At 36.8% G+C, this 18723-nt stretch overlaps 1 protein-coding gene across 6 annotated transcripts in view; it reads right to left on the minus strand.

Annotated features, from left to right (window-relative positions):
- The window catches only part of LOC107586483 (tetratricopeptide repeat protein 7A-like), a 53057-nt gene that overhangs the window by 12369 nt on the left and 21965 nt on the right, over window positions 1-18723 (minus strand). For all 6 annotated transcript variants that reach the window (XM_016273855.1, XM_016273859.1, XM_016273858.1 and 3 more), the window contains 10 exons: window positions 17007-17085; window positions 16750-16919; window positions 14978-15041; window positions 12865-13002; window positions 12219-12302; window positions 7242-7346; window positions 4914-5031; window positions 4737-4794; window positions 3522-3594; window positions 3130-3290 (listed from right to left, as the gene is read on the minus strand). In XM_016273855.1, the coding sequence (XP_016129341.1) occupies window positions 3130-3290; window positions 3522-3594; window positions 4737-4794; window positions 4914-5031; window positions 7242-7346; window positions 12219-12302; window positions 12865-13002; window positions 14978-15041; window positions 16750-16919; window positions 17007-17085 (1050 nt within the window). The remainder of the gene's footprint in view (window positions 1-3129; window positions 3291-3521; window positions 3595-4736; window positions 4795-4913; window positions 5032-7241; window positions 7347-12218; window positions 12303-12864; window positions 13003-14977; window positions 15042-16749; window positions 16920-17006; window positions 17086-18723) is intronic.

Consider the following 18723-nt stretch of genomic DNA (forward strand, 5'->3'; position numbering starts at 1 on the left):
AAGTAGTTTTGCTTTTCTGTAGTTTTTCAATGGCTCTCGGTCATGCCGACGACATTCTCTGAGCAGTCGAAGGCTGCACATTTATTACATGGACGAAGCAAAAATGTAAGTGTCTAAAGCATACGCACAGTTCCATTGAATGATAAATGTGTTTTAACAATGTCGTTGAACCGAATGTATGAAGGAAACTGTTAAAATAACCACAGCTTTAACAACAACCTTGAAATAAGAGCGCGATCATTGATAATCAGATGCATGAAAGTAGCGATCGTTGCTATAGCTAACATTTTCTTTCAGAATCATCATTCGCCGATGGAGAGGAAAAGTTCAATACTATAGCATTTTATTTTATGAAAATGAGATAAAGAAGTTTTCGCACTGAAAGAGAAGTGATCTCGCGCTCAAAGAACTTAAGACGTGCCAGGAAATGCCTAATATGGACAAAGGCATCTATCGCTGCAGCTAATCTGAATAAAATTCTCTGCAGCTTTCTCACCTCCGCTCTGTCGCTGTGATTCGTCAGAATTATAGTTCTCAGTGATTTGCTGGTCTGCGGCAGATTTAATGCGCGAGGTAAGCTGTTCGCGAAGCGCTCGCCCAAGTGGAAAGATGCGCTGTTGCTGTCGATCTCGATTGCCGAAAATTACATTGTGTTTGATGCAAAACCAACTCGAGTAAATAAAAAAATAAAAAAAAACACTAACTGTATATTTTTATTTTCTCAAGCGAAGCAAATTTTAAAAGTCCACTGAACAACTTAGCGGTCATAGACAGAGTATGTTGAAGATATACGTTATTGTCAACGTTATTGCCTAAGCGGTAAATTTAAAAAAAAAAAGTTTATAAAAACGTGGGTTATATCAAATTTGAATAATAACAAACAACATTTTGTTTTGCATATGCTCGTGTCGCTTGAAGTCCTTCTCTGATTTTATTATTGTTTGCAAGGTTGCAACGTTACTTTGCAATATTTTAAATACTTTTGGGTATTTTGCATGGTCTGTTATTGGAGTGTCACACGGGTGGGAGTTTTAACTCCTATTCACTGTGAATAAAAAAATTATTTAGCTGATGCAGAGAGACATATAGACCGGGGGCATCCCCACCCTCTGATTACGTATCATAACTTAACTACCTGTAAACGTTATTTGGTGGTTTTTACTTGGAAAACCAGCTATATTTTTCTTGCATTCAAATAACAATGGATAAACCTGAAGCGATAGAAGAAGGATAGGAGATTAATTTAATTTACAAATAAGGTAGGAAATGTGCACACTTTTAAATCGACACCTGCTTCTTTTTTTGTCATCTGTGATCACTCAGCATACCCGGTTAAAAAAGTCACCGCTCGCCACTGCCTCCTCCCATACATCAACAAACACAGTTTCAAGAAAGCCGAGTTCACTTTTTCCACTGATAAAGTGATGATTTGTTTTCTTCGACAATATAACCATTGTGACACACAATAGATTCAACGTGTTTGCCTGTGAGAGGCTGGGGGTCTTTACACTCTTATGTGTTACTCTGCTATGAATTTGATCAATTTTTTTCTCTCCATTCTCGTCTCGAGTGCAACACTGACCCCAGATGGAGATGTAAAAACTGAAAATATTCTGAATAAAATTTGGACTGTGCACATTTCACAAAAAAGTAATTTAGGTTTAAAACTATGAAACAGTAGATACAGTTGGGAATTAAGTCAAATGTTAGTGGATCATGTGATAAACTAGAAATGCATTGAAATGCTAGAAACTCAATGCATTAAAATCTAAAACAACTGCAACAACAGCTGATTAAAATCATAAACACAAAAAAGATGCAGTTCTTCAGAAAGATTCTGCAGTCACGTTCAGATGCCACTAGGTTTGATATTTTGGTCACACTTTATTTTAAGGTCAAATTCTTGCTATTAACAAACCATTAACTATGACTTTTGCCTCAATAAATCTCCTAATTTAATAGTTAGTAAGGTAGTTGTTAAGTTTAGATATTGGGTAGGATTAGGGATGTAGAATATGTGCTTTATAAGTACTAATAAACAGCCAATATGTTAATAATATGCATGTAATAAGCAACTAGTTAATAGTGAGAATTGGTCCCTATACTAAAAGGTTACAGATATTTTGTTTTCTAATGCAGTTTAAGGGATAGTCCAAGAATAATAATTAAAAAAACAATCTGTCATTATTGGCTCACCCTTTAGTTGCTCCAAACCTGTACAAGTTTCTTTCTAGTGTGGAACATAAAAGAAAATATTTTGAAGAATGTTCAAATTGCCGGTAGGCATGCACTGACTTCCATAGGGAAAAAAATACAACTGGACGTCAATGCTACCAGCAACTTTTTGGAACTTTAGAGCATGCATGTCTTTTTAGAACGTTTTGGAAGTTTAGAACATGGAAGTTTAGAACACTTTAAATGAACTGTAGGCCCTGTTTACACTAGTGAGTTTTCATTTTAAAACGGCAGCATCTACAAAATTCTCTGTTTTCGAGGGTCGAAAACTCCGGAGTGTAAACGACAGGCGTAACTGTAGCAAAAGTTATGCGTTTTAAAACGAAAATGCACTAGCGTAAACGCAGCCTTAAAGTCATTGCACACTGAGTCCGAAATTTTCGTATGCGTTTTTTCGTATTCGTCATCCAAAAAATTTGTCACGCACAGAAACCTTGCACACTGAGTCAGATGCGTATTAATTAATCCGTTGCGAAAACTGTAGCAAAACAGTACTAAATGGTGCCTTCAAGTAGTGAGGATGATTTTGTTGTCCTCTCTCTTCTTAAAAAATCGGCCAGATGAAGGCATCTCAGGAGACAGGAACTGAAGCTAACACTGAATAACATTGAATTTCATTGAATTCGGTCTGCTTCATTTTTTTTTTATTTTGATGCTCCCCCAAAACATTATCTACTCACTTTGCAAGTACATGTCAACTTATTCTACTAACCCTAACTTAACAGTCTGCTAAAATGTTAATGAGAGTTAGCTGACATGTAGTTGCAAAGTTACTTATAATTAGTAGAAAGTGGACTATCAAGTGTAACCTTAGTATGACATGAGGTTCAGTAAACTATTTTAATTTAAGGGGGAACTATCACGTTTGAAGTAGAACAAACACATAAAACATACTTAAAGTTGTCCGGGTGCTGGTTAATGGCGAGTTTAAGCGTATCAAGGGCGTGTTGGTAGTGTTTCTGGGCACTGAGCAGTAGAGTCAGCAGATGTAGAGAGTGCGGATCATCCCCACGAATATTCAGAGCTGACTGCAATGGCTCCATCGCTTCTGACACCTATACCACAAACACAAGAGCTGTCACACAGTGGGTAGGAATATGATGAGATAAAGAACTATTCACACAATCATGTGATCTTGACAGTCATATGTGTAAACAAAAGCAACAAAAATCCACAGTCAAGCAAAATAAGAAGAGAGATTAATGTAAATTTCTTTTCTTGGAAGATATGAAGAACAGACGCGATTCTGCATCTAGTCAGCGAGATTGATGTGTTAGCGTGCTAACCTGTCGAACCAGAGCGAGCTGCAGAGAGAGGTAGAAGGAGATCTGAGGGTCCCCAGGGTCCAGTGCATGTGCTCTGAAGACAAAAAAGAATCTGTGTGAAGTTTCCATCACCTTATTACCAGTCTGACATCAGCCAGTCATCTCACACCTGACTCCTTACTAAGATTAGATGCTGCAATTAATTGTGGCTCTGAAATTTGTTTAGAAACATGATTAAAAAACGTGATTAAAAATGTTGAAAACATTAGCATTGGTGTAAATGAAAAGATTCGGATTCAGAATCAAGTTTCCATAACACATTAACTACATAACCATGATAAGAAAAAAAGTGAACTCAAGATGTTAACATTAATAAATATGCCTCTTGTAAAAAGTTTATTTTTTTAATGTGGACATTCACCAAATGTATGTATCACCAAATTTATGTATCACCAATTTCAGTCTGTTTTATAAATACTGATCAATAATCATGAGATTATTTGTGATTATTTTCTTCTGTTGACAGCACTAGTTTTTAACTGAAAAAACTGCATATACTGTAGATACACTACTGTGCAAAAGTCTGTGGTCAGTAAGATTTTTTTTAAAGAAATTAATACTTTTACTCGGCAAGGCTGCATTCAATTGATAAAAAGTAACAGCAGTCTTTTACATTGATTCTATTTCATTGTTTTCATATTTCTATTTTAAATAAATGCTGTTCTTTTGAACTTTCTATTAATCAAAGAATAATCAAAAATGTAATATAAGTAGCTCAACATTGATAATCATAATTAATGTTCCTTGAGCTGCAATCAGCATATCAGAATGATTTCTGAAGGATCATGTGACACTGAAGACTGGAGTAATGATGCTGAAAATTCAGCTTTTCCACAATAAATTAAATTTTAAAATATATTAAAATAGAAAAGTTTTTTTTTATTATTGTAATAATATTTCAAAATTGTATTTTTAATCAAATAAATACAGCATTGGTGGACATACAAGATATTTCTTCCAAAAACCTTTAAAAAAATCTTACAGACTCCAAACTTTTAAACGGTGGTGTGGTTTTGAGGGGAAAAAAATAATGCTAATATTAATAAAAGTTATGGTATAAACTTAGCAAAGGGTAAACTGAAACAATTCCCACACAAAGTGGGTGGCTGAAGCCTCCTTAACACAATCTGTGTTAAGTACACATGTTGAAATATAAGAGGTAAACATCAAGCGTACTTCCGTAGTGACTGCAGTGCTCTTCTGTTGAACTCATCGCGGTCGGCTTTCAGCGTAGCTGCAAACACACAGTTAAAGAGTGAGTCACCGCAGACATGAGGGAGCACAGAGCAGCTGAGGACAGCTGGGGGGCCTGGATCATTTTTAGGTTCAGAGAAGGATACAGGCTGGGCTTACCGTCAGATGCCTGCAGACTACGGCACAGTCCGATGGCCAGATGAGCTCGAGGAAGGAACTCTCCAGCACCCTCTCCTAAAGCAACCACACCTGCTGAGAGGGACACTGCATCCTCCAGCTGACACGCACACATTTACACATGCATTAGATGTTTGGATGATTTATATCAGTGCTTCTCAACTTACAATGAGATATACTGGTGGTGTAGTGTAGAGGTTAAAGATCTGAGCTGGAAACTGAAAGGTTAAGGGATTAAACCCAACAAAGAACAATTAATTCACTTAGAACAAAAGATTAAGCTAAATTACATTTTTTTCATAAAAAGTGGATAAAAGCTTCTGCTAAAAGAATAAATGTAAATGCAATTGAAAAAAAATAAGATTTTAGATTCAAATGTGTTGCTCGATTATTATAAGGTCATAAAAACTGCACGTACACTGCCAGTCAATAGTTTTCAATAATTAAGATTGTGTAATGATTTTAAAGAAGTCTCTCCTTCACAGAGGTTGCATTTATTTGATCAAAAATGCAGTAAAAACAGTAATATTGAGAAAATGCTATTTAAATCACTATTTCTATTTAATATTCTGTTTTTGCAGGTAGGTCTCTTGAAGCATCTTGGAGACGTTGCCACAGTTCTTCTGGATTTAGTCTGTCTCAGTTTGTTCTGTTTCTTCATGTAATCTCAGACAGACTGGATGATGATCAGATCAGATCTCTGTGTGGAGCACTGGCTGTTGTGCAAACTAAAATCTCACCGGATTATTACAATTAATGGCAAAATGAATGTTTGGAAATGTAAACTGATATTTCCTACTGACACACTACAGCAAATGATAGAAATAACTGATTTAAGAGAGTAACTGACTTATTGAGAAAATACTAGTATCCTAATCATTTTGGCCACCACTGTATATTAAAATATACTTTATTCCTGAGATGTCAAAGCTGAATTTTCAGCATCATTACTCCTGTCTTCAGTGTCACATGATCCTTAAGAAAATGTTAGAAAATCATTACAAAAAAATGTTTTTAGATACTCAAACAGTTTCCACCACAATATCAAGCTCCAAAAATTGTTATCAACACTGACAATAATAAGAACCATTTTTACTAATTGGACGGCAATAATTACTGATGATAATTGAGCACTAAATCGGCATATTTCAATGATTTCTAAAGGATCGTGTGACACTGAAGACTCAGCTTTGCCATCACAGGTATAAATTACATGTATACATATATTAAAATAACAAACAGTTAAATTGTACTAATATTTCACAAGAAAAAAGAAATGTAAAAAACTAAAAAATTGACCGGTAGTGTATAAACAGAAAAAAGGTCATTTCAAATGCAAGCATATCATGCGAAATTGCAACAATTTCTTTATTTTTTTTAATTTAATCATGTAGTCATGACTAAATATTGTATAATATTCTTGAATTGAAATGCCAGACATGCTGACATGAATCAGCATCAAGGGCAACCGCTTAAGGACAAATCCCCGCATGCCCTGTTTTGATGCTGGGATGATAAAGGGCCGGTCTGAAGTGTGACTGTGGGATGGCATGCTATCTGACATTAAAGCCTTTGCATTTCGTTTTTGTGGCTATACGGCTCTATTGTGCTATAAGCCTCTTATGGCGTGCTGTCTGTATTCAGTGCTGCGCTTCCAACAGATGTGCCGTAATCTCTGTCAACAGTGCTGCAGTGTGTATTTGATTGATAGTGTTGTGACTGTACAGTACATTGCAATATTGGTATAACTAGTATAGCAATGTTACTAATGTAAAACAGAGGTCATTAGTGATATGAATCTAGATCTTTTCTAGGATTGAGCGATGTATACTGTACACTGAGTATTATAAAAAGGCTGAAAAAAGAAATGTAATGTTTCTCGTACAGTTCTAGTTTGATCTGGATCAAAAATCACTTCTAAATTAATAATGCTATGAGCATAGCTAGTTTTAATATAAATATATTAGGATTATATAGGATTTATGGGATTAGGATTTATGGATGCCAAAGTGAATATTTCCAATGAATTTTGCGTTTTTTGTTAAATATAAAGTTCAAAAGAACAGCTTTATTTAAAATAAGTGTTTTGTATAAATGTATTTAATGTCACTTTGGATCAATTTAATGCATGCTTGTTGAATAAAAGTATTAATTTATTTAAACAAAACTTACTGTACTTACAGTACTTTCAGAGGCTGGAACTGCTCTATATTGTAACTGCTCTAAATATAAATATTGTTTTATTTATTTATTTATTGCTGAATGAATCTGCATATTGTGCACATGTGCTGCTTGTTGTGTTTCTCTCACCCAGTGCAGCTGGTTGATGCACACTTTTGCTGCAAGCAAAGGTGGGATGGGGTCCTGTGGTTTCATTGCTACACACTCTTTAAGCACTGACACTGCACCCTCGTTCTGTAAAAAATCATTAATAATACAGCTCTCAAACATACAAACACACATGTAAGATAGTATAGTAATTCAAAATGTAGCAGTGACACAAACCCTGGTAATGTAAGCATTCTGCATTCATTAACATACAACAGAACATACAACATTCATTAACATACAACAGAACATACAACATTCATTAACATACAACAAAAGAAGCGTGAACCTTCACTCATGAAAATCGTTAACCTGCAGGTTCATTTTGGCTTATCACTCAGTACATCCGTAAACCCTGGATGAACATTCTCATTTGCATATTCATGAGGTTAATAACATTGCCTGGACAAGCAGATTACACAACAAGAGCACAACCTCTTTTAATAACTGCTTGTCTATGTGTGGAGATATTGTCACAAATACAGTATTTGCTTTGGTTATCGTAAGACGTAATACAAAACAATGACTAAACACTTTCAGGAAAATGCAGAGAGGGATTTGCCATCACCGTTTGACGTTTTTACCTATTTCTGAAACTAGACACAGCATGTTAAAGCTCAAGCATCTGTACAAAGCTCATGAATATTCAATGAGGCAGGCACTGAGGCAGTTTATGATTGGTGGCCTGTTACAACACTACTTGCACTAATTTTGTAGCACTGCATTGTTTCACATAATTCTAAAGGGAGAGTCCACCCAAATGTTTTTTATTTTTTTATTTTTCAAATGTATTCACCCTCATGTCGTCCCAGATGTATATGGCTTTTTCTTTCTTGACCTTAAAACACAAATGAAGATTTGTAGACAAATAATCCATCTCTGTGATCATGAAGTGACAGGTGCCAGAATGTTGACACTCAAAAAGCACATCCAGTCATTATGACATTAATCCATATGACTCCAGCAGATGAATCAATGTCATACAACAATAGGTGCATGTAAGAAACATACTAATATATACTATATACTATATACTACATACTAGTGCTGGGCGGTTTGACCAAAAATCTGTATCACCTTTTTTTTTTAGAATTCTGACGGTTTCACGGTTTATCACAGAGTTTTCCCTGACTGTGCCTTTATATGAATCAGAATGCATGAAACAATTGCAGAACCACTGCGTTTTAATCACGATCCAAGCAATCATGCTACATGTAACATGAACAGTTTTTGATGTATATTTGACTGTATAATTTCAAAATCTGAAGCAAAAACAGAATGGTCTGACCTCAGCTTTGTGAAATTATGCTACATAAAACATGTCTGCATGAAACAGAAACAGCAGACGGGCTGAATGAGAGCGCAAATTCCTTTTCTGACAACAGGTGGCGCTTATGGAGCAGCAGCGATAAAGCGGTTCCTTGGTTACTGCTGTAAACAAAGCAGCGCTGTGCTTTTAAATACCACATTAATATGAATTGCATGGAGGTAAGATGAAAAGAAAATACTTTTCTGAAGAGAGTCAGTTCCCCTCAGAGATGCATTTATATAAACCCCCACCTCCAATTAATTATTTAGGATTTTGTTCCAATATTTAGCGCACGGTGAAGTGAGATTGCTCTGCCTGCTACAGTATTTTCTCCTCTTTGAGTTCATCTTCAGCATCTCTGGCTTCTGTTAGTGGTCGTTTAACGTTGGTTTATATGTTAAAGAATTAGTTGCGTGTAATATTTCTAAAAGTTCTCCAACAATTAGTAAGAAGTGTATGCAGTTAACAAAGATTTCCTCTCAATTCAGAATGCTGTCTACGTTGCTTATCCACTTGTTTAAAAAAAAAAAGTGGTTATGAGTGTGCAACGAGTGGGGCGGGGCCGAGAGCCATGGGAACGGAGCGAGGCCGGTGGAGTTAATGATAATGCGCGACACCTGCGCCACTCCGAGTCCCACGGAGGAGCTCTGGAAGAATAAAAGGAGGAGTGACGACAGTGTTGGACGAGAGAGGACCAGGCCTGGACTTTTGTGTTTTTGTGTTTTGGTTCTGTTTGCGCCCGGCAGTCATGCGTGAAGGGCTGTCGCGCTATTTTGTGTTTATTTTATTATTAAAGTTTTGTTTAAACGTTCACCGGTTCCCGCCTCCTTCTTCCCAATCTACGAACTTTGTTACAGAGTGGTTATGAACAAATGAATGAAACGCATTTGTCCGTGTTTCACTCCGTCTCGAATTGCGCTCACGGAAAGCGCTTGAGTGTTTCGGGGGCCCTACGCAGCTTGCGTATTTTGCGTATAGGGAGGATCGGCTCTAAATGTTGCAAACACATTCATGAAAGTGTTGAGAATAGATTTGACATAGATATAAGCACTTTGTGAAGATCACTTGAGAAGTGATAGTCTTCTGCACTTCGTTGTCACTTCCTCTGCAAACTTCGCAATGTACTCACATCATGCTTCAAAACGTGCTTAAGTTTATGTGTAAACTCGACCTCTCTGAAATATAGAGAGGCAGCTCGTTGTTGAAGAACTTTACTAAGGCCCCATTTACGTGTCGATTTTAAAGGCAAGCGCAAACAAACATGCACAACAATGGCGGAGTATATGGTACTGTTGTTGCTGCTCAGGAGTTTGCTAATGCTTCTTCAGCAAAGTGTGGATTTACTTCACCAATATTACAACCAACATCATATACAACACGTAATCGTCACTTCCCTATAGGTACTGTTTACTAACAAGGTGACAGTACTAACTACTGGCCTGGCATACGTAATACAGCGTTTTTGGCCGTTTTCGCAGATATGTGTAAACGCAAGTCGTTTTGAAAATGTGTATACGTGAAACTTTTTAAAAACGCAAGGGAAAAACTTTTGCATTTTTGACTACACCGTTGTCGTGCAAACGTAGCCTTATTTTGAAAATTCCGGGGTTGCGTTTCAGTGTAAACGGACCAAAACGGAGACTTTTGAAAACGATTCGCTCTGCATATCCTTGACGACCGTGTAACAATAACATCATCCTCATTGTTGTACCCATAGATATGTATAGGTAGATTCCCCATTCAACCGCTCCAAGCACGTAGATGCATCCGCCATCTAAAAAATAGGGAACCTACCTATACATATAACTATGGTTGTACCTGCATGAATGGTCATGTGAAATGCATTTATGGTTGTGTAGTGTAGACGGAGATAATTTCTGAAACAGTGAAAACACCAGTGTAGACAAGGATCGTTTTCGTTTTAAAACAAAAACGCACTAGTGTAAATGGGGCCTAAGACTGGTGTGTTATATCACCTGAGAATACGACACCCTAAACAGCATAAAGACCCAAATAACCAATGTTACTGCAATTACTGCAACTGTATTTTTCGTTTTCAGGCTAATTGAAAACTTTCATGTGTTTTGGTAAAAAATAAATAAAATAGTAATAATATATATACTGTATGCAGTGCAGCAATAGTTCATATTAAAAAGTTAAACATATATAAAAAGTTCATTTTTCTTCCGAACATTTTTATTCATACACTGGAGTTGTATTTGGGAACCTATACACTTGCATCAGATACATTACTTTTCTAAAACTCTTAAGAAAAAAAATCATACAGATCTATGATGGCATGAGGGTGAGCAAATAATGAGAGAATTTAGATTTTTTTGGTGGTGGGGTTCATTTTTGGTTATCCCTTTATCCCTCTTTAAACCTTTTTTAACAAGTCTAGTTATAGCTCACCCAAAAATGAGCATTTTGTCATAATTTACTCACCCTCAAGTTGTTTCAAACCTGTATGAATTGCTTTCTTCTGTTGAACACAAAAGAAAGTATTTTGAAGAATGTTGGTAACCAAACAGTTAATGGCAGCCACTCCATAATCCGACGGAGGAGGCGTCCTGCATGCTGCTCTCCCTCGCCTCCTGATGCTCCGGTGTGCGGCTGATCACCGCCTCGCCACTGGCCTACAGGGGACAACGGAGAGAGGGTTAGGAATATGTTAAAGCTGTGTTTCCCGATCCTAGTCCAGGAGAATCTCCAGCATTGCACATTTTAGATGACTCTCTTACCTTACATGTTTAATTCAGCTCTTTAGCTCATTAGTAAAGTGTTCAAGAACTGAACTGGGTGTCAAATACGGACACGCACAAAATGCAGTTTTGGGGGGCCTTCAGAAGCCCTGTGTTTAAAGGGATAGTTCACCTCAAATTTAAAATCTTGGAAATGTGTTATTTATTTGTTCCAAACCTGTATGATGTTGTTTTGTTGTTTTAACTCATTAAACAATAATTTCTGTCATTTAATTTGTGTTGTCTGAAGTTGCTTTAGGTACAAGTATCTGACAAACAAATGAACATTTTAAACATACATACTATATCAAACATACTATATTAAAGAGCCCCTATTATGGATTTTTGAAAATTACCTTTCATGCAGTGTGTAACACAGCTCTAAGCGAATGAAAACATCCTGCAAAGTTTAAAATCTGAAAGTGCACCGTGTATAAAGTTATTGTCTCTCAAAAGAAAGAGTCGGCTCTGAATCATTGAAACAAGTCGTTTTTACCTGTATGAATTGCTTTCTTCTGTTGAACACAAAAGAAAGTATTTTGAAGAATGTTGGTAACCAAACAGTTGCCGGTAGCCATTGACTTCTGGATTATGGAGTGGCTGCCATTAACTGTTTGGTTACCAACATTCTTCAAAATACCTTCTTCTTTATTCAACAGAAGAAACTCATACAGGTCTGAAACAACTTGAGGGCGAGTAATAATGAAAGATTGTTAATTTTTGGGTGAACTATCATAGGCCTTTTCAATTTCAAATATATATTTAATTTAGATAAAACCTTCGCTATCTTCTTTCTTTCAGTTACCAGAACATATTTATTTAACTGAATCCAAAATATAGCCGATTATAGTGACGAATGACTAATAAATGTATAGAACAATGATGATGACAATAGGACATGAATCTCACCTTCCCACTTGCCATCAACGACAAGCCAAGCTGGTACCAAAGATGAAACTCATTATAGGAGAACTTCATGGCCCGCTCCAAACACTGATGACAAACAATCACACACCACATCACAGCCAGAAAAAAAACTCGGAATCAGCCTTCCAAGAAAATGACAATGCAGTTGACATTGCTCAGCATAACTAGTTATTTCTAGGAAGGATCTTGTTGTTTTCAGCACGGATAGGGGATTGTGTGTATCCTGTACACATCACATAATGGCACATGCATGAGAAAGTGAGCCTAAATTTGATGAGAAAGGGATTTACATTCGACATGCAAGCAGGCATGTGTTGGTAATACCGAGTAAAGGCAGTGGGTTACCAGTGAAATGACATGGATTCAGTTGATGTTAACTGAATGAAAACATTGAACTTAGATCCAGATTCACCTGAGAAAGTCTCACCATCACACAACGGCCCAACTACTGAAACAACCTGAAGGACAGGACGAAGGAGGAAGGGGAAATAAGCAGCCATACGATTGACAGACTGAAAGAGGCGACTTGTGACAAAGAAAGAGAAAGAAACAACTACAAAAAAATACAGGTCACTTGCTCCTGTTTGCAAAGCGCGGGGTCCATACGATCTGTGCTGACTCATCTCACCTCTGACAGCATGGCGTACTGCCCCCTCCTGGCCATAGCGATGCTCAGCAGGTCATAGACGGAGGAGGCGTCCTGCATGCTGCTCTCCCTCGCCTCCTGATGCTCCGGTGTGCGGCTGATCACCGCCTCGCCACTGGCCTACAGGGGACAACGGAGAGAGGGTTAGGAATATGTTAAAGCTGTGTTTCCCGATCCTAGTCCAGGAGAATCTCCAGCATTGCACATTTTAGATGACTCTCTTACCTTACATGTTTAATTCAGCTCTTTAGCTCATTAGTAAAGTGTTCAAGAACTGAACTGGGTGTCAAATACGGACACGCACAAAATGCAGTTTTGGGGGGCCTTCAGAAGCCCTGTGTTTAAAGGGATAGTTCACCTCAAATTTAAAATCTGGGAAATGTGTTATTTATTTGTTCCAAACCTGTATGATGTTGTTTTGTTGTTTTAACTCATTAAACAATCATTTCTGTCATTTAATTTGTGTTGTCTGAAGTTGCTTCAGGTACAAGTATCTGACAAACAAATGAACATTTTAAACATACATACATATCAAACATACTATATTAAAGAGCCCCTCTTATGGATTTTTGAAAATTACCTTTCATGCAGTGTGTAACACAGCTCTAAGCGAATGAAAACATCCTGCAAAGTTTTAAATCTGAAAGTGCACCGTGTATAAAGTTATTGTCTCTCAAAAGAAAGAGTCGGCTCTGAATCATTGAAACAAGTCGTTTTTAAAACTAATCCCAAGTCGTTTCATGTTAACGTCAACATGAATCATTAGCATATTGCCCGCACACTTGTTGGTCTTTTCGCGTTGGTCTGAATGAAAATGCAAATTCATTCTTTACCACTAGGTGCCACTTTTGGAGCAGTAAAAATAGCGGTCCCCGGTAACGCTGTACACAAAGCAGCACTGCGCTCACAAACACTGCTTTATCAGGCATTGCAGGCATGATGACATGAAAATGAGACCAATTGGACCAATCACCGCAGATTAGCGTCACGCAAAGGAGGGGTTTGGAAAAATGAATCGTTGAGTGAATCGTTTGGGAGTCGTTGAGCAAATAAGATAAAAATGAATGCATATTATAAGACAATGAAAGTGTTTTTTGAACTTGCATGCATGTCAACCTGTTGTTGGGGACTCCCAAAACCAAAATATGAACCTTTCATTACCCATAATAGGGGCACTTTAAAATGTTCTAGTAAAAACGTGTGGGTCTGTATGAAAATGTCAAATAAATGCAAAGATTTACCATGGTCAGTAACCACTAGCAAAAACCACACGAATGAATGTCTAATGGCCATAAATGAATCATACATGTCTCAAAATTTGCTTTCTGTCTTGATAAACAACACACTATTGTTCATAATGTTTGGGGTTAATAAGGTTTTTGCAAATTAATGTTTTGATAGAAGTATCTTACTCTCACCAGGGCTGGATTTATTTGATCAAAGAAGTGATTTAAAATGATTTTTTTTTTACTGAATTTTCAGCATCATTACTCCAGTCTTCAGAGTCACATGATTTTTCAGAAATCATTGTAACATGCTGATTTGCTGCTCAAGAAACATTTCCTATAATCAATGTTGAAAACATTTGTGCTGCTTAATATTTTTGTGGAAACCCTGATATATACTGTATATATTTAGGTTTCTTTGATGAATGTAAAGTTCAAAAGTAGCGTTATAAATGTCTTTACTGTCACTTTTGGTCAATTTAATGTATCGTTGCTGAATAAAAGTATTCATTTCTTTAAAAAAATGGAACTTTTGAACAGTAGTGTATGTCATAAGAAGATTAGAAGACAAGGTTAGATTAGTTTCAATGCCAAATGCAGTATATTTATAATACTGGGGCATCCAAATTCATCCACCTAGAAAAATAGTCCCACCTCCAAAGGACAATTTAGAGGTCACTCTAATCATGGAAGAGAGGAATCCTCCTTTTGTGTTCCACATAACAAATAACAACAAACAGGTTTGGCAAATTTTCCTATTCCTTCATAATATAGTTATGCTATAGTTCTCAAGATGCAGTTAAAGAGAAGAGATGTCACAACACAGCATGTTAAGGAAGAAAGGATGAATGTGAGGAAGACTGTCTCACCATTGATTCTGTGATGAGGAGCACCAGCACCGCCTCTTCAACCACGTCCTGTGGACAGAAAGCTCTGCAGGGTGGCAACAGGAAAAGGAAAAAACACGTCACCAAGGTGTGTGTGTGTGTGTGTGTGTGTGTGTGTGTGTGTCAGTCTCTAGTTACATACTGTATGTCAGTCTGTAACTACTCTCTGTACTCACGTCCATTCTCACAGTTGTCACATGTTTAACATGTTTTATTGGTATTCTGAACAATTTTGTCTTTCTTTACAGGCTCTGTTTCTCTCATCCCTGATTTCCCCTCTCATTACTTTATCCTACTTCCCTCCACCATCTGGAGTTCCATCCTAGTGTGTTACTGAACTGTACCAGGAATGGTAAACTAGAATATTCCTTTCATCTGTTCTCATTTCTGTTCTTCAGACGCATTGTCAAAAGTTCTCTCCATCTTTTTTCATCTCTCTTGTATTTTCCTTTCTCTGCTTGGCGTCTGCAGACTCACAGGTACAGTTACAATATGTTTTATTCACAACACAGCATTCCGCCGTGTCCTGAATATTAAAGCAGGCAAACAAACCCCAGCGCTGTCCTCTGCTCGTCTCCTTGTTCATTGCTCTCTGATTCTAGTTATCGATCAGTATTGTCCAATGGCTGATGTACAGTGAGATTTACATTAAACTGCTCAAATTAACAGTTATTATTTTAGCTTGACAAAGCATACTGATCTACTATTTAAGATTTTCTTCTTCTTTTTCTTTGTCTGAGACAAACATTCTAAACGTTCACTCATCCTAGAGACTGCCAAAACTCGCTTTTCACAGCTTTTCAAGATGTTCTGATGGTGTGTTATATTTTTTATGACTGATCAGGCTTATAGTTCTCCTGTTTTTGTTCGGTCACCTATCTGTCAATGTGTTAAATTATGCTAGCAATGTGCTAAAACATGTTGGTAACAAGCTAGCAATGTGCTGAAACATACTAACATAGGCTACTTTGTTAAAACATGCTAGCTGTTCTTAAACATGCTCGCAACATGGTAAACTATCAAAATGTTTAAAAATGTTAGAAACATGCTAGAAACATGCTAAAAATGCAAGGAATGTGCTAAATCATGCTAGCAACTTGCTAAATCATTATGGCATGTGCTAAAATGCTAACAACATGTTAAAACATTGTAGCAACATACTAAATCATGCTATCAATGTGATAGGATATAGGCCTACTTGAGACATATTAACATGCTAAAACATGTTAGCAACATGTCAAAAATGCTTGAAATGTGATCAATTTTGCAATCAACATGCTAAAACATGCTGTTTAACAATACTAGCAATGTGGTAAAGTGTGTTAGCAACATGCTATAAACATGGTAATGTGTAAACAAAAAGTTAAACATGCTAAAAATGTTATACTCTGCTACATATTACATATTAAGCATGTTAACAAAAACTAAGAACTGTATGTTAACCAGCAACTGTTTGTTAACAATGCCAAGCAACAAGCAGCAGGTGGTTTTGTAAAGGTCTAATTGTTTTACATAGTTTCATAGTAGTCTGATGAGGTCTAAATTAGTTTTTATTGTACTGTCTGACTTTTCGTGACTTATCTTAGTAAAACATTCAAACTTCAAGCTTTTAAAAATTATTTAAAATTTGTCAAGTCTTCAAAATTTACTTTCCTTTGTTGTGCTTTTATATTCTGATCATCCTTTAGATATTGTTTTCTACATGAAAATTGAGTTTGAATATACAGAGAATGGGAATGGAAAGAGAGTCTGACCCCTCAGTGCTGTAGCGCTGTGGCGGTCCGGACGAGGGGTAGATGGCGTTTTTGGGGTGTGTGGCTCCTTCTCTCTTTAGCCAGCCGGGTGGTGGAGGAGACAGTGGACCCCAGTACGCTTCCTCACAGACTGAGCCCAGCAACACTTCTGCAAGTCTGCGCGCTACTTTCTGAACAACACGACACAACAGACAACAACCTCTTGACTCCTGCTGTGTGATTGTGAGCATCAAAAATCTCATTTACCCAGATCTCACCTTACGAAAACTCTGAGACCCCCGACTCTCCACAGCCCTCATGACCCGCCGCAGCTGCTGAGTTCCCTGAGCCAAGTGACTAAAACACAAATAGGCACAAGTGATTGTGGGAAGCAAAATGATTGAAAAATAAAATGATAACTGACTTAACGGATAACGGATGGACATTATAACACTAATGATTATTATATCACAACTACTGTACATGTGAGTGTGTGTCAGTTATTAAGAAGAGAGACAGAAGGGGGTGGATGAGGATGATGGATTATGACAAACTTTAGTTTGCAATGGCGTGTCAGTGTCCTGCTCACTGCAGCCTTACAGTATACAGTGGATATTTGTATAGTTGTATTTTATATTTAATCTGTATTTATGTTCTACTGTTAGTGTTATCTGTATGCACCAAGGGTCTGAGAGTAACGCAATTTCAATTCTCTGTGTGTATGTGCTGTACATGTGGAAGAATTGACAATAAAGCAGACTTGACTTGACTTGACTGATATTGCTTACAGTATGCAGCGTTGCCAAGTCCCAAGGTTTTCCCACGGAATTGGGCTACTTTTATACTGCTGCCGCGGATTGTTTTTTTTTTCAGTCTCGGGGTTGAAGTGTAATCCTCTGACCACCCGGAACGTAATTTTGACCAAATGAAACCCTCTGGAATGCTTTTTTTGAGTAATTTTGATAGCCATTTCCCCCTGGAACGCAACTGGGCTAGTTTTGAGCACCAATTGGGCTGGTTTTGTTATGTAGACCTGGCAACCCTGGTAGTATGTTACAGTATGACTTTTTATAATCTCTGGGATAAAGTAGGTTACTTTTATTTTTTATTCACACACACACCGCGTGTGGCATATATTATTAATTTAACGCATCCTTGCTAAACAAAAGTACACAGCGTAAAAAACATGTCAAGAAGATTTCAAAATTCACAGCTGATGTTTCAGCAGGTTATTTTGTAGATTATCAAATGGATGATCAAGTCATGTCCATTGCATTATACTGTATGAAACAGCAGGTACTGTATCTCATTTTTTTTGTCTTAGGTATCTCCGTAGGCTAAAGTTCTTCAACAACACCAAAAATGACATTTGTTCTTTTACATTCAAATTATATTATATCAGAATTGTAATACATTCACATTATACTATATATTATTTAGACTGTAATAATGGTTATTATTAAAAATGGCCATTACAGTGATCCACTGCAAAATCACTTTTGTTACAAAAACATTTAAGTTCAAAATGTGGGTAATGTTATTATATTATATTTCATTATTGTGAATTTGCTTTTGATTGTTCTTTTTGTGTGTGTTTGCATTTCCCCTGTTTTTTTTATTCAGTTTGAGAAATATAGAACTGTATTTATAGCATTTACAGTCACAGATTTCTATTTGAGCACTGGACCTTTGTGAAGAAGAGGGAAGGGCAGCTGAGACAAGTAAAGAGCACTATGCAGAAATCAACCTCTGTTCAGTGTCTTTATAGACTATACTGCACATATATATTAAAGGCTATATGCACACAGGTATTCCACATCATACATACAAACTGACGCAATTTACATGTTATTTTCTTTTCTTTTTTGGAACTGAAAAAATAATGTTGTTTAATATATTTATGATCTGCTAATTTAATCTATTGACAGTCCTAAAATTGTAGTATGTCAGTATGCCATTTCAAACAAAGCTCATTTTAGAGTGACTGAAAACAAG

The sequence above is a fragment of the Sinocyclocheilus grahami genome, unplaced genomic scaffold, assembly GCF_001515645.1.
Source record: "Sinocyclocheilus grahami isolate Dianchi unplaced genomic scaffold, SAMN03320097.WGS_v1.1 scaffold82.1, whole genome shotgun sequence".
Lineage (NCBI taxonomy): Eukaryota > Metazoa > Chordata > Actinopteri > Cypriniformes > Cyprinidae > Sinocyclocheilus > Sinocyclocheilus grahami.